At 35.2% G+C, this 22,619-nt stretch overlaps 1 protein-coding gene across 1 annotated transcript; it reads right to left on the reverse strand.

Annotated features, from left to right (window-relative positions):
- Positions 1 to 12,977: 12,977 nt before the first annotated feature.
- LOC109576357 (small ribosomal subunit protein uS12-like) lies at positions 12,978 to 13,349 on the reverse strand. The gene has a single exon (XM_070800509.1). The coding sequence runs from the start codon at positions 13,341 to 13,343 to the stop codon at positions 12,978 to 12,980; it is 366 nt and encodes a 121-aa protein (XP_070656610.1). The 5' UTR covers positions 13,344 to 13,349.
- Positions 13,350 to 22,619: the final 9,270 nt, after the last annotated feature.

Genomic DNA, 22,619 nt, shown 5'->3' on the forward strand with positions numbered 1-22,619 from the left:
CAATAGGAATTTGGGGTGACTGCCCAAGATTTCCATGTCTCAGTTTCCTCATCCATAAAATGCTTTGTAGAGGTGCTCAGTGTTTATTGAATGAATGAATGAATGAATAGTTAACACTTACCAAATGCTCACCACAGGCTAGACACTTTATATGCATCATCACATTGAAGCTCTATGAAATAGATGCTGTTATTAACTCTCATAGAGGATAAAGGAGTATAATTAACTTGTCCAAAGTCACACAGCTAGCAACGTATGAAATTCGAATCCTGGCCACCTAAACCTAATACGTATATTCTTAAACATGCTAAGTCTGAATCTTCACCTAGCTCCAGGGGCAGAAAATCAGTTAAAGGCAACTAACATCCCTCACAAGTGAAGAAGGGAACGACAGAGGATGAGATGGCTGGATGGCATCACTGACTCGATGGACGTGAGTCTGAGTGAACTCCGGGAGTTGGTGATGGACAGGGAGGCCTGGCATGCTACGGTTCATGGGGTCGCAAAGAGTCGGACACGACTGAGCGACTGAACTGAACTCAACTGAATATCCCTCCAGCTATCCTTTGCCTGGTATTCCTGCCTGTGCTGTGTTGTGTTACACCACTGAAGAAGAATTTGGCAGGGCTGGAATCTCTCACCATGTGGTGTCAGTGATTTTGGGTGCAGGAAAATTCCTTTACCTTTTGTGTCTTGGAGACTGCATAATTAAGATCTTTCTAAACTAAAGAGACAGAGTAATTGACCTCAAAATAGGTACTGCCCTTTGATCCCTCTGGGAGTAAGCAGGGGTTAAGCAGGAGCTAAGTAATACTGCCATCTCATTCAGAAATCTCAGTGTAACACTCTCAAAAAGAAATTTGACACTGGCATAACAAATGGCCAATGGATGCTTCAGACACAGATGGTGGTGGAAATTTGGAGGAAGAGGCCTTCTCCTTTATCAAAGCCGCAGAATATCCTAATTACTATTTAGAAAGCGTATACATGGACATTGAGATTGAGTTTATATGACTCTGAAAACCTTCATTTCATTTTGAAAACAGTGCTACAGAGTGACCTGGCTATGTGGAGTTTGAGAGTAGATCTTTGCTCTTCCTTACGGTTTAGAAATACACTCCTTGTTTTGGAGTTTTATTGAAATATAATTTATAAAGTGAACACATTCTGGGCTATAAACTGAATATTTTACCAAGCTGAAGTTAAGAGTGACTCCAGTTACATTGTGGGTGTCAAGGGTGTGCGGAGGCAGAGCTAACCCCATACGTCTTGAACAAAATTGGAGACGCTGCTGCGCATGTGAAAGTTCAAGGGGAACTTACAACCTATTCAGTCAGGCATGAGAAACAGATATCACAACCGAATAAATTAAAAAATTTTCTTTTTGTTTTGGCTGCATTGCAAGGCATTCAGAATCTTAGTTCCCCAACCAGGGATCAAACCCCTGCCCCCTTGCAGGGGAAGCATAGAGCCCTAACCACTGGACCTCCAGGGAAGTCCACAGCCAAACAAGTTTATACCTTCCTGAATATGTTTTTAAAATATATTTTAAAAATGGCAGTTTGGCTCAGAGGAAGAGAACAGAGAGGCTACCCCAATGCACGAGGAGGAGAGAGAGGCACATAGTAGAGGAGAGAATTGCAAAGAAAACGGAAGAAATATGATCTTTGTTTCCTTAACCAGAATCACACATCTAAAGAGATTAATGATTCATAAGCTCTCAAAAGTACCTATCAAAACAAAGACATTTAAAATGCCCCCCCTCTACAAAAACCAAAACCAAAAAACAAAACCCCCAAAACTATCAAGACTGTGATACAAGCCAGTAGGCAGCAAAATACTCTGTTAATTTTGGAAGCCTACCATATGTCAATGGAACACAGCCGAATGCTGTTTTAATGACTCTCTTAGCATATCCTGCGGTGTTTGAGTATTGGATGACACAGTATCTTTCTGGTGTAATTGTGCATTTCCTTGCTTCCTTTCCTTTGTGTCTGTCAAAATAGAAATATTCTAATGTTATGCATATAAATACAAAAATTTTAATAGTTAATAATGGAACAATTTAGCCTGCTCCAAATATTTTAAAAACTCAAAGCAAAGGATACATAAAATATTTTAAAAATTTTCCATAGGAATCTCTAAAAACAGTTTTCTGTGTTAACAATTTATCTTCTAAATTGGATTCAGGGAGTGAGGTTTTAAGGTGGTTATTCATACCATGCACAATATATAATTATTAAAATGATGTAAAATATAGACGTAACTAGCTCTGAAGAAATGAGTTAAATTATGTAAGAAAAAAAAAAGCCCTGGTAAATGGCATTAAATTGTTAACTTATAAAATTAAGTACCATAAATGTTCAGTGTATATTTATGATATCTTAGCACAATAACTTATATTTACAGAGGGTACTTTTCCTTGTAGAAAATATCTGAAGAGTTGCACTTTAGTCATTTAAAATAATTGCATATGTATTTAAAATTTTGTGTTTATGGAATCAAAATATATTAAGAAAATATCTGAATGTTTGATTATACGTAATTTATTAGGAAAAACTAAAAATAAGATGAAGTTTCTTAGCATACTTTAAGGCAATATTAATACCAATGAACTCAAGAATGAGGACAGAGGTCTTACTCATAATGTGATGTAGGTTAAGATTTCTTCCCTTTTCTCCACACGTCCTCATATTTCCACATTAAACTAAGAGGAAATTCCTTTTTAAAAGAAATTGAGGATAATGAAATATTATGATTAATTTAATATTCTGAATAATAAAGACATTGCCACATACATGAAACTTTTAATCCTGGATCATACGTTTCAAGGAAATAATACGATGACTTTAATATTGAGACTAAGTCAAGCAGTACATAATTGTAATGCTTTGTGCTTCAGAAGGCACTTTCATCCTGCAGAGTCATAGGATCATCTATAGGAACATGAATTATTGCCTATGACTACAAAGAATTCTGGTTATTTGGGTCTGGCTAAATGGGAGCTTATGGTATTTTTCTCAGTTCTCTTTTAGACTTCATATAAATAGAACCTTAAGTGAAATGTTTTTTAGAACTTCTCTTAATAGTCTTTTTACAGTACAATAGAGTGTTTATGTTAGATGTTTTCTTCAAAACTACAAGTCACAAGAGACTTGCAGTAACTTATGACCTATTTGTTAATTTACTTCTGATTTAATATACTATATTATTAACTAATATTATAATACAAAATATAATATATGTTACATATATTAAGCCAGAAGTAAAAGTTTCTATCAGGAAAATTAATGTAAAATTATGTTTATAATATGCATGACTGCATAGTGCCTCCAATTTAAGAAGTAAGTTTAATTGGGAGATAAGTGAGGTATTATATCATTTCAAACTTTTCAATTTTTGAAATTATGTACATATATTACTGTTTCCAAAAAAAGAAAACAAAATAATTAATATTTTTTAGGCCAGAATGGGGGCAATAATATTCTATTATTTAATATAGGTAAAGTGGATTTTTTGCCTTTAAAAACCTTTTTTTTTTGTTTTTTGGAGTATAGTTGTTTACAATGTTGTGTTCAGGTGTACAGCAAAGCGAATCAGTTATACAGATATGTGTATACTCTCTTCCTAAAATTCCTCTCCCATATAGGTCATTTCAGAGTACTAAGCAGAGTTCCCTGTGCTATACAGGAGGTCCTTATTATCTATTTTACGAATAGTAGTGTGTATATGGCAATCCCAAGCTCCAGATTTATCCCTCACTACTTTTTCCCTTTGGTAACCATAGGTTTGTTTTCTACCATCTGTGACTCTATTTCTGTTTCATAAAAAAGTTTATTTGTACCTAAAATGGCTTATTTTTAAAAATTTTTATTGGAGTATAGTTGCTTTACAATGTTATGTTATTTTCTGTTGTACAGCAAAGTTAATCAGCTATACACACACACACACACACACACACATACCCTCTTTATTTTAAAAGTAGCTTGCAGAATTAGAATTAGAGTTTCACTCAGTTCTAGCTCATTGCTTTTTTCTGGTATTACTGCTTGACACTCAGTTACTAAGTATGGTTATTTCTTGAAAAAGTAGCAAAAATCATTCATTTAATGATAACATTGTGACAAAGATTAGAGAACCCTGGATAAGTCCTTTAATACTTGAAAAAACATGTATCATGTTTTTAAAAAGCATGATTGTGTTGAGTTTAGAAAAATGTACTTAGAGACCAGTTTCACAGCAGTTCTTTCAAAGAGAGTTGACGTTTCCCATATTGGAATATGTAGAAAACAGGTGGATGGCTGCACGGAAGTTTATTTTCCCAGTTGACCTAATAAAACCACATTTATCCACTTATGTTTTATTCAAAGGAAGACATAGGACATGTACATTATTGTTGATATAACTTAGGGGAGTTTAGGACAAAAGGCAGAACCTAATAATCTGGTGTTTTGTGGAATTATGAAGGCAAAATAATATTAAATACTTGATTTTTGTGCCAGAAGTTGAGATTTGGAAACTAGTGACATCTCTTCAATTTTTTAAATTGATCACCAGGCAACCTAAGTAATGGCAGTCACGTAATTCTCATTTGGTTATGTCTCCAAATTTATTAGTGGTTTTAATAAAAATATTTTATGGACTCCACTAATGAGATGACTTTGTAAGATAACTTCCTATCCACCTAGAGAATTTTGCTTACTTCCAAATGTTTAGCTGAGTATATATCATAGGTGCTGCTGCTGCTGCTGCCAAGTTGCGTCAGTCGTGTCTGACTCTGTGCGACCCCACAGACAGCAGCCCACCAGGCTCCCCCGTCCCTGGGATTCTCCAGACAAGAACACCGGAGTGGGTTGCCATTTCCTTCTCCAATGCGTGAAAGTGAAAAGTGAAAAGTGAAAGTGAAGTTGCTAGGTCTTGTCCGACTCTTAGCAACCCCATGGACTGCAGCCCACCAGGCCCCTCCATCCATGGGATTTTCCAGGCAAGAGTACTGCAGTAGGGTGCCATTGCCTTCTCCATATATCATAACAATAGTTCATCTTTACTGAGTGAATACCATGTGCAAAACATTTTATGTGAATTTTCCCATTTAATCCTCACAAAATCCTTATAATGTTGGCATTATTTTTATTTATACTTTACCAATAATGAAACTGAGACTCAGAGAAGCTAAAATATTTGTCCAAGAACCTGTTCATAAATGTCAGAAGTGGTATTAATTCAGCTCTGAGTCTAAAATCTGAGCTCTTCCTATTATGCTGTCATCAGACTCCAGACCTTAAGTTCATAACAAAATACATACATCATATTTTGTGAAAGACACATAAATTTATGAAAGATTAAACACCTCTAAGTGCTTTGACAAATTCTCTTTTCTTCATTGCACTATCAGGTGGGTCACCTATTTCTTTTGAGGGTTGGTTTTGTTCCTGTACGTCACTAATTGAGTTTTACGATCTATTGTTTCTTTTATATTTTTCTGGTTTTTCCAGACTAGATTCTAATCTGTACTGTGATGTTTCAGATCTTTAACAGTGACTTACAAAAGAAGGTATTTTACATTTTTAGTTTCTTGCTGACTTTGAGGGGAGTCATTTTCTTTACATCATTATATAAGATCCCCAATTTCATCCTTATATCCTTACATAGTAAGGAACCAAATGTTAAGAAATGGCTCTATCTATAAGACACTACTCATTTAAAAAGAACGAAAATTTGAGTTTGTTTTCACAAGAAAATAACCAGTAACACAGAGAAACTGTGATGAAGAAAGTAAATAGAGATAATTAAACATCGACTAAGGTTTATGTCATCATCCCTGGGTACTTTTCCTTTAATTTCGACTCCATTATTTTCACTTATTCATCTGCTGCTCTGTCACTTTTTACAGTTTCATACATTCCTCTTTTGTCATTTCAACTACTTTACATTTTCACTGGAACAGAACCCCGTCTTCTAGTTTTTTGTTTTTGTTTTTTAGATTATGATCCTGAAGATCCTGGTATTATGACTAAATTAGCACTCAGTAAATGCCTACTAAAAGAATAATTAATCATTTATGTGTGAAGGGAAGAATTAACTCCATTAATTCAGAAATAAGCTTTACTTCTGAGTCAAAGAAACAAGATGGAATAAAATACCTTTTTATAATTCTAAAATCCCAGCGTACTTAAAAAAAACACGTGCCTCCTTAAGAGCAAACACCAAAGGATTAATTTATCAGCCCACTTAGCAATTTTTATAGAAAAATCATGAAGAAAAAAATGTTTATTAAATTTTATTAAGGTGAAGTCTTCTGCTACAAGGTGTGAATGTATCACAACTCTCTTTTATAGGTTCTTAAGATGGAAATGGTATGACCATGGAAACCTTATAGTATTTGGGCATAGGAGCATCCCACTTGCCCTGAGGAATAGCTAGAGTTTCGGCCTGTGGGAGCGTTACCCAGGCTACTAGTCCTTCATTAGCAACCCAAGAACTTTGGTTTTACTACATGGTTTGTCTTTCTGTGTTAGATGTGTTTGTGATCATTTGCCAACTATTATAGGTGCGTATTTCTTGAATCTGGTCAATCTGGACTAAACCTTTTTCCATGAGAGGAAGTGAAGGTATAGAAAGAATGAGTGACTTGCCCAGAGCATTTTTCTATTCAGATTCGATTTTTTCCCCTTCTTGGAGCCTGGTTTTGGGGTATGAGATAAAAACCAGGTGAAACTAGCAATAAAACTTACCTCTAAAGATCCCAGAAAAGATGCCTGGATTCTATTGGTAGTGTTTAATTTATAATTTTTTGTTTTGGTTGATAAGTGAAGTAAGGATTCATGCAAAGGGCCCAGGATATTCCTGACTCCTCCAGCTGCCCCCTCCCACCCCACCAAAGTACTTGCTGGATTTCCTGAAGCTGGGACAGCAATTGAACCCATAAAATGAAGTTCATTAATGAAAACTAATTGAAAATTAATTCACCACAACTCCAGGGAAGAGCTTGCATTTAAAATGTTGTGTTGTTAGCGAGCAAGTCTCTAATCATCAGAGCATGGCAAAATGCTTCAGAATGACATATAGGTTAATGAGGTGGTGAAGCATCGGAAGAACAAAGTCTTGTAATATTAAAATAGCCACCAGGCTTGAAATGACTGCCATGCCCCTCCCTCTGGCTTCCCTTCGTGCTTCATTCCACCTTCTTGTTTCATTGTCATTGGGCAGAGCAGACCCCATGTTGCTATCCCTTCCCCCAACAAGTCTTTCCTTGAGATGAAATTCCATAATAATCTCCAAGTTTTGGTTACTAAATATGAATTTTGTATATGCCACTTTACTCTGCAAATCCTGAGGAATACACTTTTTCATTTTTTAAATATTTATTATGGAAGATTTCAAACCTATAGAAGAGAAGAAAATGAAAATACTTCATCTGACTCTAATAGTTATCTACCATGTATCCATTTAAAAATATATTTTAGTAAACTTGAAAGAGCAAATATTTAGATTTATAGTATTTTCTTTCTCACAAAATAGATATTGCGTTGTAATAGGCTTACTTTTCTTCTCTCTTTCTCATTCATCTAACAAATATTCATTAATTATGTGCAAGATGAAACTAAGAAAGATTGGACAGTTATTCTTTAGAAATTCCACCCATCTATCTTCTAAAAAATCATCTAGGATCCTCTTGAAGCATCTTTACATGCAAGTAGTTTCTAACCTTATATTTATATTTATGGATTTTTTTTTCTCTGTTAGGTCTCAATTCTCATTAACATTTTATCATCTTTTGGGCACTCCAAGTGGGATTGTTGTCCATGAAAATACCTACATATGTATTTTCATTTTGCTCTTAACACAATTCATAGTTATACTGGTATTAAAAATATTGGTAAACTGGTATGTGAAAGAATCTGATGAATCACTGCCTTTCCTCTCTATAGTATTATTTTATTACTTTTGAAAATGATAAATTAAGGGGAGAATTTTGAAGATAAATCCTTTCTCTCCATTTGGTTGTTACTAGAGTCAATTTATATTTCCTTTATCGTTATTTCTTTCAGCAAATCTCATCTCCCAACTTGTCCAGAATTTATTATTCAAGTATTCTAGCTTCAATCTCAATCCAAAGAAGATAATAAATACAATCTCTTTGTTATATCTCTTAGAAATTTTTTAAGAAAGCTATTCAAAACTATCCAACTATTCTGGAATTCTTTCAAGGGATGGCGTTTACATGTACTTTCACAGTAGGGCACAGCCCTCTTAAAATTCCTTCTTCACATCCTCCTGTATATGAGCTTAATTTTTCATTTCTTATTATTTCAGAACAATTCTGCTTTGGTATCTTCTTTTTAGGATTTCTTTTTATTTTTGTATTTCCTCCCATATTATATCATTCTGATTTTTCCAACTAAAGGATTTAGACAAACATATATTTGTGATATGGCTGTACTGTTATAATGTTTTGAAATAGGAACATTTTAAGTGGCGAAAAGGAAACTAGACAGTAAAAAGTTAACCAGCCTATGAAAACACCTAGCACTGCCCCAGGTGGCCTAAGAGATTGGTATTGGGCTCTGTGATTTTGTTATTTATTTAATTGTGAAGAAAAAGTCTTGTGTAATTCAGTTTTTAAAAGAAGGTTTGATATAAAGCTAGCATCCACAAGCTTATTAGTACTAGAGCCAGTTTCAGTGGGAAAATGGAGACACGAACAAGACACAGATTATCTCAATTTGAATATGTCAATTTAATATATTTGGTCAGGTATTTTCCTCCTTTGACTGAATTTCTTCTGCGTTTTATAGTTATTGATTCAAAGGAGCATTACATAGTCTCTTTTGGGTTCCTTCCTTGCTCTGCTATGCGAATATACTATGCTTAGGAAGAAACAATGTGATGAGTTAACAAGAATCCTGGAACACGAAAAGAAGTAGACTGTGTAACTGAAGGGATCCATTACAAGAGAGGAGCCCAAGACTGGACGCAAGAAGCAGCACATAAAGTTGTCTTCTCCTTCACAGAAATACGAGCTTACCTACCCCACGTGTACTAAATGAAACACATGCTCACAACATTCCTTGAATTTCTGCACTAGTCTTTAGTTGCTAAAAGTCATACCCATTTTCTGTCAAGTTCTTTGGCAGTGGCCAATGAGGAGAATTTTAGGATATGAGCAAAGTTTTTGAATGACAGTATCAAAGAAAGCTTGAGTGTTTTCCTTTATTAACAACCAGTCAATTATCTCTAATTTTCCTTAGATAACTTCCAGTGGAACTTATAGCTCAGACTGGATCTTGTAAAAAAATTTTTAACTGTAAAAAACAAAATAAAAAACAGCAAAAAAAGAATCCTTGGCTTAATTTGAGTTTGAGCATTTCAAAGCTGGTATTTGCAAACTCAGAAAAAAGAGCTTTTCATTAATCCATGATTTTGGAAACAGTTACTCTAACCCACAACCACATACAAATACAAAAATCCTAATGGGACTATTTTCTTACTAAGCCTGTAACAGTTTACATTCACCTAATGGCCTGGGGTTATGAGCAAACTACTCAATTAGAGAATTTAGGCTGGTTGCCCACATATTTTAGAGCAAATTATCCTTTCACAAATGCAGAACCCCTATATAAAACGCCTAACCAGTATTTCCTGTAAAAAAAATACTATTCCCTAAATTCCCACCTTGAACCTACTAAGAATTTCCCTTTTTGCTAGGGCAAAGATTTTATGGAAATATTTGTTTTTATATCACATACCTTACTGTCGGTCTTCCTGTGGGCTTGTGTTTTTGACCTTAAAGCAGTTAAGAATTTATAATCAAAACACTTCTAAACAAGATATTTCTTTTCTAAGTACTTTTGCTGAGTACTTAAGCTAAGAACCTTAAGTTGGAAGGTGTAGAATCCTGCCAATTCTTTGATAACAGATCTTCTGCTTGGGGGGTTAAATGAATTTCATGGTTATCCTTAACACTTACTATTTCTTCTTAGGCTTCTTTCATTTAAAAGGGGGTCGATGCTTCCAATCTATAAACACCTATTAAAAGTTCTCCACCCTTTTATACTTGGCTGCTGGTCTTAATTGTCTGCAGATGGGTGGATCACTGCATTTTTATTTCAAAGGTAGAGATTTGCAAAATGTAAACGAGCCTATTAAAAGTTCTAAATCAAGTCTCTCAACATCCATTAAAGGGATCCATGTGTAAATGGGGATAGAACTGAGTTTGAAAGTGTCTTTTTGTAACAAATGTTTTCACCCACATCTAAGAAAGAGTGCCCATCACCACCAGTGCGTTCCACATGTATTCAATACAAATAGTGCATCACTAGAGGGGTATTTAAAAATTTCCTGCAAAATTTGGAACTAAGGAAAATATGTCTGCAAAACATTTTTCCCTTTTATAATAGTTGGTAGATAAGAGATGCCATATAACTTATTCTACATTATAAGTTTTCACTGGGTTGAAAAGAAGCAAAAATATTTTTTACATTTTATTCAACAAAATAAAAAATCAATACCATATAGACCTATAGTCTTAAGAAATATTTTATTGCCCTTACTATGAAATCTCAAAATGTGACTATTTTCAGTTCACCTACTAAATTATTATTTCCCATCCTGGTAAAATTCCTTTTTAAAAATTGAACTTCGGTTCGCAGTGTTGCTTGTGACTGAGAACTGAAACCCGAGCTAGTTGTTCTTGGCACTGTGGTGTTCTGGCTTATCTTGCCTAAGGGACTGACAGTTTATCTCAGATTCTACGGTTTCTTCCATCCTTCTTTCACTAGCATTTCCCCTTAGTCTTGCTTTTCATTAGCCCACCCTGATGGCCAGCCACTTCTAATCTATAAATTAAACAAAACGAAAACACAAAAGTATGCTTCTTTTATCTCTGGAAATCAAACCCATCACAAACGCAATTTAGCTGGAGTTCTTTAGGTCCAAAACAAGATATCACAAGTAGCACAAAATGTTGCTAGAAAGCCTGCACTTAAAAACCAGCCTGAGATACTAACCTTGCAATGGAGGATGTAATGAAATTGCTTTGGACTACTTTATTAACTTTGGCTTTGAGCCCCACAATCTGTACCCAGTAGTCAAATCAGAGTTTGAACATCTGACAACTATATTTCCTTCATCCTTTCTCTAAATGCAAGACACAGTTTATTTAATTTTAGAAGAATGGTATTTTTCCAGTTGTAATATTCAGATTACAGTGACAATATTTCAGAGACAGTCCAATCTTTAAAACTCCATTTTCTTTTCTTACTCAATTGTTCTGTGTTACAAAAAGGGAAGCAGAAGTTGGGTATCTAAATAGAAACAAAAAGACAATTTAAGTTTTTCTCCTTCAGCTCGCAAACATACATTTACAAGCTCTCAACAAAATTTTACTTTTAAAAGCCATTTTAATATTTGTTATCTTTTTCTGAGTAAAATAAGCTGATGCTTTTACATGTGGATCTTATTATGTGAAAAGCTGTCTAAGTCTGCTATTGAACATAATCGTATGAATTACGAACTGTGACTTTATTTCTTTTATAATCTTTGTAGTTCTTGCCATTACTTTTACATGTCTATGTCTGGCATTATGTAGCTTTGAAACTATGCCAAAAATATTTATTGTCGTATATCTGGCATTCTCATACTATGTGAGTTTGGTTTCCAAGCTAGGTAAAACTTACTAGCAGATACAGTTTGGCATTTGTTTGAAAAAAATCATATGTAATTTAGTCCTGCTGCCCGCCCCCAATACAACCTTTGCACTCTTCAAACATGTATGGAGTTGAAATTCCAAAGTTTGAGCTGTCTCTTTTTACAATTTTGAAAATTCTTCAGTTTTAAAGTATATAACATGGAGCAAAATAATGACAACAAAAGAAAACAGAAAATAAAAGAACAAATTTAACTGCAAACCAGGACAAGTATTTTGAAATACTTGTACGGATGATCTCTGTAAAATATTTCTCTAGTATGAAAATCCTAGGAAGCTAGGGAAGAGTCTGAATGATACAGTGCAGTGTTGGTACTTTGTTACATGAAGTAACAATAGTGATAAAAAGCAAAATAGTGATAAAAAAGTTCCTTTAGTACTCTCTTTGTAGCTTGACTAATAAAATTCTTTAAAGAAGTATAGTCAGTTCCAGCTTAGGCCCAGCATACTGCTCATGTAGTTTATTCTCATATATCTTCATATACATAAATAGACTATTAGCTTTATTTAAGATGTTTTTAAGGTGTTAAAGCATACTTTCTAGAAGAAAGTAGTCATGACTCATACAAATACAAAGACCTATCAAATACTTAATGCAGTGATTAATGAAGGAAACTGTATAATGTTACATGCAATTCAAAGAAGAATTCAAAGAACCATATACATGTGGGCAATATGGAAAGCTAAAATATATTTGCAAATGATGCAAAACTTATCTATGCATAGGGCAATAATCAATGGCATTCTGTTGTATATAACTTATTTGCATTTCTAAGGACAAGAATCATTTGCATTATCCATTTTCTATAATTTATAGAGTAATGTATGAGAATTCTTATACCAGGTACTTTAGATGGTAAAGACTCTATTATTTGAAATTTAATATAAATTATTTTTATTTATATATTTATTAATTGCTTTGGATCAACAAAAATTTTTTTGAGTACCTATTATGTGTTAGGCATTGTATTTGATGCTAGAGATACAACAATGATCAAAAGTAGCCCTCGCAGATCTATAGTTTAATGTGGAGATAGATATTAATCAAATAAGCACAATAATAGATATACAATTTTAACTATGAGTAAAACACAGAGTCTTAGAAGAGTCTGTAGGGCTCTGACAGGGTAGAACTTGTAGAATTTTACTTTTTTTGGTATATGAAAATTTATTAGTATTGTGCTTTCATCATCAAAATTTATGATCTTGGTCTTTCCTTCTTGCCTTTGTATAAAACCAAAAGAGAGAGATTGGCTACTTTGACAATTGGCTACTTAAAGCAGACTCCAGGAATGTCACCAACAGCATGACCTTTGCGACCAAATCCAGCAACCAGAACTTCATCATTTTCCTCAATAAAATTCAAGCAACCATCATTGGGTACAAAAGCAGTGATTTTTTTGCCGTTCTTGATTCGCTGAACCCTGACACACTTCCTGATGGCAGAATTTGGCTGTTTGGCTTCAACTCCTACTTTTTCCAGCACAGTTCCCTTGGTGTGAGAAATGCCGCCCAAAGGGTTGGCCTTCAGGGCAATGCCCAAGTGGACTTTCTTGTACTGTGTATCATGCCACTTCTGGTCTCGTCGGTGGCTACGGAGCTTCCCGGCAGTAGGAAGACCGCGACACTTGCCCATCCTGCTGGCGCCATGGGCCTGAGCGAAAGAGAATTTTACTTTAAGTAACATCTATATTTCCTGATTTTTGTATTTATCAAAGGTGATGCTTTAACTTAGAAATCTATTTTAAAAAATTTTATCTTGCTGGGTTAATTACTCATATAAAACCTATTAATTCTGCAATACACAAGTCTAATATTTACATATTTTAGTATTATAAAACTACTGTGTAACATAAACTTCTGTGTTAATTTATTAATTAGGATCATAGAAGAGAATCATAGATGGTAACAATTAGTAAAGTCAAAACTAAATCAGCTAATCTTTTGCCAGTTGCTTCTTCTGCAGTCCTTCTTCCTCCTCACACCCAACACCCCCCACCCCCTTTTCCATATAGTTCAGCAATCATTACCCTTATTCAAAACAATGACAGGCAATATATTTGACCCCCCAAAAGAAGTCAGTGCTTTAGAATCCATGACATTCTGTATTTGGAAAGACTCTTAAGTATCTGAGGGTTACCCAGTGCTGAAGTGTCACTGAGCACTTCTGTTGTCCATTCTAGTAATTTTATTCCCTTTATCTTCGAAGATCCAATTAGAAGATTGCTTTTATGAAGTTCAATTTGATAATACACAAGATACAGATTCATTCACTTTTTGAACAGATTGTAGATATCCACATCACAAAAGCTAAATTTATATATATGAATGTGCCCCTAGCAACAGAAATACACATTTTAGTTTTTCTTTTTTCCCATAGTAATAGTGGTAGCTGCGAGTTAAGTCATTCCCTACTTTTCCAGATACTCCTTTTTTTTTTTAATTTTATTTTATTTTTAAACTTTACATAATTGTATTAGTTTTGCCAAATATCAAAATGAATCCACCACAGGTATACATGTGTTGGTCTTATATGGGAAGCCACTGAAAATGACCCAGTACCTTTAGCCCTTTACCTAGTGTCTTAGATCAGGCTTCCTAGAAGCAGATCATCAGATGAGGATTCATGTGCAAGTGATTCATTAAGAAAATACTCCTGGGAGAAACCAAGAAGGGGATGTGGAAAGCAGGACAGGAAAGAGAAGACATACAAGCAAGGATGAATCTCAGGCCAACTCCGATAGAGAGTAGGTTCAGCCTGTGATTTGCAGGGGAATCTGGAATGTAAGTTAAACCTCAGGATTGTCCTAATAGCAGAGGGTAAGGGGGCTGGTCTTTCATACTGTGGCACACATCAGTGCCCCCTGGGTGAGGTAGAGTAGGGGGGAAGTAAATTCCTAAGACTTTCCAGTGTTCCTAGGACATCTTCTGAAAAACAGTCCAGTGTTCGAGTTTGAAAGCAGAAACACATAAACAGGTAAAATAGGATCTGAGGCTATTGGGGAGAAACATCGGCAGTGCTTGCAACACCCTGTCTGGGCACTCCCCCCAAACCCATTCTCCTTTACTTCATGAGCACATAGTTAGTGGGTCTCCCTTGCCAAGCATGGCCCTGTAACTGTGTTCTCTTCAATGGAACAGAGTGCAAGTGATATGTGCCACTTCTGGGCCTAGGATAGCTTCACCCATACTATCTTTCTCCTCTCTGCTGGCTGCAACTCTGGGTGATCCAGCTTATACTATAAGAATAATGACAATGACCTAAGGTTTGATGATGCAATATGATGGAAGGGCTGGAGTCCCTGGAAGACTTCTTAATGATCCAGAGCAGTCAGGGTGGACTGTTAGGGGAGAAACAAACCTCTTCTTCAAACCACTGAATTATTGTTGGGTCTTTATCACTGCGAGGGCTTCTCTGGTGGCTCAGTGGTAAAGAATCTGCCTGCCAATGCAAGAGTTGCATGTTCAATCCCTGGGTTGGGAAGATCCCCTAGAAAAGGAAATGGCAACCTACTCTAGCATGCTTGGGAAGTCACACGGATAGAGGAGCCTGGCGGGCTATAGTCCATGGCGTCACGAAAGTATCAGACAGGACTTGGTGACTAAACAACAACAACAACAACAACAACTCATCACAGCAGCCTAGCTATTTTCTAATTAATACAAGATGCTTTATTCTTATTGTAACATTATATTATAGATTCATTTTAATTGCTTATTCTTGGTTTCTTCTATTAAAATATATATTATATGAGAGCAAGAGCTTTATCTCTCTTTTTCTTGCTGTCATAAAATACTCAATAAGTATTTATTTAGTGAATAAGCAAAAGCATAGTTACCTTGTCCCATAATTATTAAAAATTTTAAAACTACATTATAATTATAGAACCCTCTATAAAACTAAATTCAGAGTGATATAAAAGAAATGAAAAGAGTTTAAGGAAAAGTAATCGAAATGTTTAATAAGATAAAATAGTGATATGGAGATAAACATACTGATATATTAAAAATGGATGGCAGATATATCGTGTAAACTTGAAAAAACAAGGCTGAAGGGCACCTTGATAACTGTCTTTGCGTATTGGAAAGGTGATTATAAAGAGGTTGCTGACCAACTGTTTTCCATGTCTGCAGAGGAAAAACTTCAGGAAAGAGCTTAAACTGACCTGACAGTAATAGTGATTAAACATTAGAAAAGGCTCCAGAGTAATATTGTAGAATCTCTGTCCCTGGTGAATTTTAAGGACAAACCATCTGTCTTAGACATTTCAGGCAGAGCCTTGCAGGAAGAGAGAGGTCTGGATTAAATGACTCCTTGAGCTGGCTCCCTTTCAATTCCAGGAGTCTGTGCCACTATACAAGGTATCAGGGGATCTGGCAGTGACATATTTCACTCCAGTGACCAGCCAGATTGATTAACTGGCATCTCTTATCTGTAGCTTGAGAGAACTATTTCTCTGGCTGGGGATGATGGGGTGGGTCGAAAGTAGAGAATAAGAAAACAAATTTTCCCTTCCCTTAAAAAGATATGAAAAAGTATAGTTTGCACCTACAACTCTAAGATACTAAGTGATTTCCATACTATCAATACAAACTAGAAGAGTTCTAAGATTTTTATACCTTTTAAGTGCTAGATTTTATTTAGTAAGATTAACTTCTACAATGATTGAAAAATAATGGTTTACTACTATATATAAAATAGATAACTAATAAGGACCTGCTGTATAGCACAGGGAACTCTACTCAGTACTCTGTAGTAACCTATATGGCAAAGGAATCTAAAAAAGAGTGGATATATGTATAACTGATTCACTTTGCTGTATAACAGAAACTAAGACAGCATTATAAATCAACTACATTCTAATGAAAAGTTTTAAAAATTAAAAAAGATAGTGGTTTAATACCAACAGTGAAATGACATAGAATAGAGAAAAATGTTACTATTGACATTCCATTATATTTATTTACATTGTTTTGCAACATTAGCAACAATGTAAAAATGCTATTTATGATATTGCATTGAATTTAAACTGTACTTATGTCACTCATCAATAATAATGTTAGAAGTTCCCTAAAGACAAGCTTTCATTAGAAGAGGGAATTCCTAAGTCTCAGAAGTTGACTTTTTTATTACTGAATAATATCATGGCTACAAAAGCAATTCAATAATCTTAGTGAAATTTCACATTTTTGCTACAATCCAAAGATATACTTTTGAATTCTTCCAGAAAAGGTGGGAAACCCCTTTAAATTCTAAGGTGTTTTAGTGTTTGTTTATTTATTTGTTTCTACGTATTTATTCATTTATTTTAATGGTAGCTGTTGTAAAGTTACAACTCAGTAGGAGTCTTTTCTTCATTAAAAGTAAAAAATCTAGTCATATTTGGAAAGAAATATTGACTGCTCTTAATGTAATGAGTTTTGAAAGTAAATGTTGCTCTTCAATACATAAAGTGATAATCTGCTGCTGCTGCTAAGTTGCTTCAGACATGTCCGACTCTGTGCGACCCCATAGACGGCAGCCCACCAGGCTCCCCATCCCTGGGATTCTCCAGGCAAGAACACTGGAGTGGGTCGCCATTTCCTTACCTCCCTCATAATTAGAAAACTACAAAATTACAATGAGAAACCATTTTAAAAAATTTAAGTATAGTTGACTTACAGTGTTATGAGATACCATTTTTATCACACACTGTGTTGGCCAGGGTTGGGGAGAAAGACATTTCTGGTGGGAATGTAACTTAGTACAACCTCGATGGAGGATAATTTGGCAATATCTATTGAAAGTATAGTTGTCTAGACCCTTTAGCCCAGCAGTTCTACTTCTAAATATTCTTTCTTACAGATGTACATGACATAGAAAGAAATGGCGCATGTAAACGATTATGGGCTTTTTTGTATTGCTTGTAACTGTTAAAAGATCAGAAGCAACCTAAATATTGATGATGAAGAATGCTACATCCTTTTAATTGAATATAACACATCTATTAAAAAGACTGCCATTCTTAAGATATATGCTTAATAGTGTATAGGATGAACTAATCTTTGTGCCAAAAAAAAAAAAAGAGTGAGTGAAATATATCCATATATTCACAAAAGATATCTGAACTAAGAACTGGCAATAGTGTTTGTTTCTGGGGAAGGGACCTGTAAGTGCTGAGAACAGGATAGGAGAGAGACAATTTTCACCTTATGCCCTTTTGCAACTTTTTTTTTTTAATTTTATTTTATTTTTAAACTTTACAATATTGTATTAGTTTTGCCAAATATTGAAATGAATCTGCCACAGGTATACCTGTGTTCCCCATCCTGAACCCTCCTCCCTCCTCCCTCCCCATACCCTCCCTCTGGGTCGTCCCAGTGTACCAGCCCCAAGCATCCAGTATCGTGCATCTTTTAATTTTGTATCATATGTGTGTGCTACCTATTCAAAAAATAAACAAAATTATTAAAAAAGAAAAATATTGTGAATAATTCATTTATTCTGAGTTTGAGGATTTGTTTACATTAACACAGAATTATCTTTAATTTCAGAGTGTAGAATTATGGCAATATCAAACTTTTTTAGACTCTGCTTGTACTTTCTATGTGGGCTATATTTATGGGTTATAATTACTATTTATAATATGAAAACCCACTTTGAAACAGTTTTAATATATTGCCATATATAAAGACCAACATTATTCATTTTTCCTTCATCCTTAAAGTATGAGGTCCTTGAAGCCAAGGATCTTGTACTCTTTCACCTAGAAAGATAAAACAGGACAAAATTACTTTGTAAAAAATTATTATGTTAATTATAAAAGTAAGATATGCCAGGCATATTTCAAATTTGGTGGTTATTTTAAAACTGACCTAAGCAAGGGCCGATTTACACGTTCACCCACAGTGTATGACAGTACACATCACAGAACTTATCTCAGGTAGACTATTTGACACGTTTCACTCCATCACCTCAGCACGCACGTGAGAGCTCGGTCGCTTCAGTCTGCGACCCCATGGACCACTGCCTGCCAGGTTCCTCTGTTCATGGAATTCTCTAGGCAAGGATATTGGAGTGGGCTGTCATGCCCTTCTCCAATCACCTCAGAGAAATAAGGACAAATAAATAAATTTGGCTAAATAATTTAGATGGAAAATAAGAACAACTTACTGGTATAAAATAGAATTCCTAAAGGAAGCATAAGATCTCTGAAATACTCTGAAATGAGCCATTTTGCAAAAGGTTGAGAGTGAAATTTAAATAGCTTCAGTGTAGGAAAAAAATGGAGTAGATAATTCTAGAGTGAATTTATCTCTAATAGAAATTGATTTCCAAAACAGTAACCTACTTTTCAATAACACAAACGATATTTCTAGGATAAAAAAAAGATAATTTGCTCATAATTTGTTATGGAGGGTCAAAGTTTAATGCCAGAGAAATTAGTACTGGAGGTGTTGAAAGATGGCATGTGCAAAAACAGCTGAATATAAAAACAATAATTTAAATTTGCTATGAATTGTTATAAAAAAGTAATATTCTAAATTCTTTCATCAAGATTTGATCACCATTACCAATGCTAATCATATTGGAGCCTAAGGCATAGGAATAATATACAATATTTATTCCATTAAATTTTTTTTGACATTTTATTAATTACAGATTTTTTTTTTTGCATTGATCTTAACAAGTATAAAGTTTATGTTGATTACTGAGTTTTTTGACACCTCCCTATAGTTTGGACTTGATGCAAATGCCTCATTCACTTCATCTAGTTCTTTTGATCACTCAAATACTAAAATAGTGTTAAAAGAAGAGAAAAAAATAATTTAAAGCCTCTCTTATGTACCATTTCCTCAATGTTCCCAATATTCTATGGAGAGATATTAAAATGAGAAAAAATAGAATTGATGAAATCCTAAATTAAAAAAATTTTTACAAGCGAGCAAGATATGTATATTTTCTCCATATTTTATATATGAAGAAATTGAGGCTCAAAGATGTTAGTACTTTGCTTTGGGCATACAAAAAAACATGTGGCTCAGCTAAGATTGAAACCGTTTTTCTGTCATTTACCAGAGCCCGAATTCTTTCCAATACACTGAGTTCTTTCTCAGGGAATTATTGACATTTGAATTAAGCCTCAAAAGAAGAGTAGGGATTTGCTAGGAGTAGAAAAAGAGACAAGACATTGCAGGCAGTTGGGAAAATTGTGGAGAAAGCCTGGAAGTAATGTCCAGAGGCAGATTTACCAAGAAACTAAGGAGGTTGATATGTCAAGACTCCTTGGAATAAAATGTTAATAAAGCTTCTTGATAGGAACTTTAGTGATGGTGCTCTCAAAATTACATATTTTTGCAAAATTTGCCCAAGTAAGATATTTTAACTCCAACCAGTGAAGATTGCAGTGTCTTTCCTTCTGACTTTCTTCCATTCAGTTCGGTTAAGCTGCTCAGTCGTGTCCGACTCTTTGCAACTCTGTGGACCGCCAGCATGCCAGGCTTCCCTGTCCATCACCAACTCCCTGAGCTTGCTCAAATTCATGTCCACTGAGTCAGTGATGGCTTCCAGCCATCTCATCCTATGTCATCCCCCTTTCCTCCTGCCTTCAATCCTTCCTAGCATCCAGGTCTTTTCTAATGAGTCAGCCCTTCATATCAGGTGGCCAAAGTATTGGAGCTTCAGCTTCAGCATCAGTCCTTCCAATGAGTATTCAGGATTGATTTCCTTTAGGGTTGACTGGCTGGATCTCCTTGAAGTGCAACAGACTCTCAAGAGTCTTCTCCAACACCACAGTTCAAAAGCATCAATTCTTTGGCACTCAGCATTCTTTAAGGTCCAACTCTCCCATCTATACATAACTATTGGAGAAACCAGAGCTTTGACTAGACAGACCTTTGTCAGTAATGTCTCTGCTTTTTAGTATGCTGTCTAGGTTGGTCATAACTTTTCTTCCAAGGAACAAGTGTCTTTTAATTTCATGGCTGCAGTCACCATCTGCAGTGATTTTGGAGGCCCCCCCCCCCCAAATAAAGTCTGTCACTGTTTCCATTGTTTCCCCGTCTATTTGCCACAAAATGATCAGACAGGATGCCATGATCTTCATTTGTTGAATGTTGAGTTTTAAGCCAACTCTTTCACTCTGCTCTTTCACTTTCATCAAGACGCTCTTTAGTTTCTCTTTGTTTTCTGCCTAAGGGTCGTGTCATCTGCATATCTGAGGTTATTGATATTTCCCTCTGCTATCTTGATTCCAGCTTGTGCTTCGTCCAGTCCAGCATTTCACATGATGTACTTTGTGTATAAGTTAAATAAGCAAGGTGACAATATTCAGCCTTGACATACTCCTTTCCCAATATGGAACTAGTTCGTTATTCCATGTCCTGTTCTAACTGTTGCTTCTTGACTTGCATACAGGTTGCTAAGGAGGCAGGTCAGGTGGTCTGGTATTCCCATCTCTTAAAAATTTTTCCACAGTTTTTTGTGATCCACATAGTCAAAGAATTTAGGGTAGTCAGTGAAGCTGAAGTAGATGTTTTTCTGGAATTCTCTTGCTTTTTCTATGATCCATTGGATGTTGGCAATTTGATCTTTGGTTCCTCTGCCTTTCCTAAATCCAGCTTGAACATCTGGAACTTCACAGTTCACATACTGTTGAAGCCTGGCTTGGAGAATTTTGAGCATTACTTTGCTAACGTGTGAGATGACTGCAGTTGTCTGGTACTTTGAACATTCTTTGGCATTGCCTTGCTTTGGGATAGGACTGGAATGAAAACTGACTTTTTCCAGTCCTGTGGCCACTGCTGAGTTTTCCAAGTTTGCTGGCATATTGAGAGCAGCACTTTAACAGCATCATCTTTTAGGATTTGAAATAGTCCAATTGGAATTCCATCACCTCCACTAACTTTGTTCATGGTGATGCTTTCTAAGGCCCACCTGACTTCCCAGGATGTCTGGCCCTAGGTGAGTGATCACACCATCGTGGTTATCTGGGTCATGAAGATTTTTTTGTATAGTTCTTCTGTGTTTTCTGTTTGTGGGATATATTTACATGTTTCACAGCCACTCCTGTGCTTATTGCTAACCATCTCAGGGTAAGAATAACCTCTCAGCATACTTCAGTTGCCCTTTCTGCCAACTCACTTGACCTGGTGATACGAAGGTGCAAAGGCCAGGGGCTTCTGCCAGATGAATGGTATCTGGATGATGGGAATGGCTTGTTAGGGGAGGAGAAACAAGGTTTGAAATGTATGGACTAGAATACAGTTTGTGGAAAATTCTTTCAATCATCAGATGAGTAAAATTATGAGTTGAAAGTTGAATTTTCATTAAGAAAGTGTCCTTTTTAGAAGCCAAAAATTTAAACTGAAGACTCACAAAAGCGTCAAAATACCAAAAGATTTCTTATTATCTTGGAATACATGCTAAAAATGCCAAAATCATAAAGAAAAGGATGGATTCATTAGAGGCAAGAAAATATAGTGACAGTGGAAGAGATAAAGATTATGAGACTCAGGGCACTCCCAAAGAGGAAATGAAAAATCTGGAGAAACAGAAAATAATCAAGCAAAATACAATTTGTATAGTCAGCAAATGTTGGCAGCAGCTTCATGTTTATGACTTTATTGACTTTAATAAGAACTGTGGTTTTTTTTATTATGGCCCTATCGCTAAAATGTAATAATGTCACTCAGTATTTTAATTAAAGACAAATTCTCCTTCAAAATTGTGAGTCCAATAATATTTATATAGAATCAAACAGAACATAAAATGAGCAAGAGAGATGTTTCTCAAAAAGATATTTTGAAAAAAGTTCTGAAGAGTCACACTCTTATGAGATTCTGGCTAGTTTATCCCAAGGCAAAAAGAGATGATAAATATTGTTTCATTTCTAAATTATTTTCAACAAGACAGACATTACTTACACTGGAT

Source organism: Bos indicus, chromosome 2, assembly GCF_029378745.1.
Source record: "Bos indicus isolate NIAB-ARS_2022 breed Sahiwal x Tharparkar chromosome 2, NIAB-ARS_B.indTharparkar_mat_pri_1.0, whole genome shotgun sequence".
Taxonomy (NCBI): Eukaryota; Metazoa; Chordata; class Mammalia; order Artiodactyla; family Bovidae; genus Bos; species Bos indicus.

Bases quoted from the DNA above. Each gene is read 5' to 3' on its own strand.
- LOC109576357 (XM_070800509.1), bottom strand. From the start codon at position 13,343: ATGGGCAAGTGTCGCGGTCTTCCTACTGCCGGGAAGCTCCGTAGCCAC.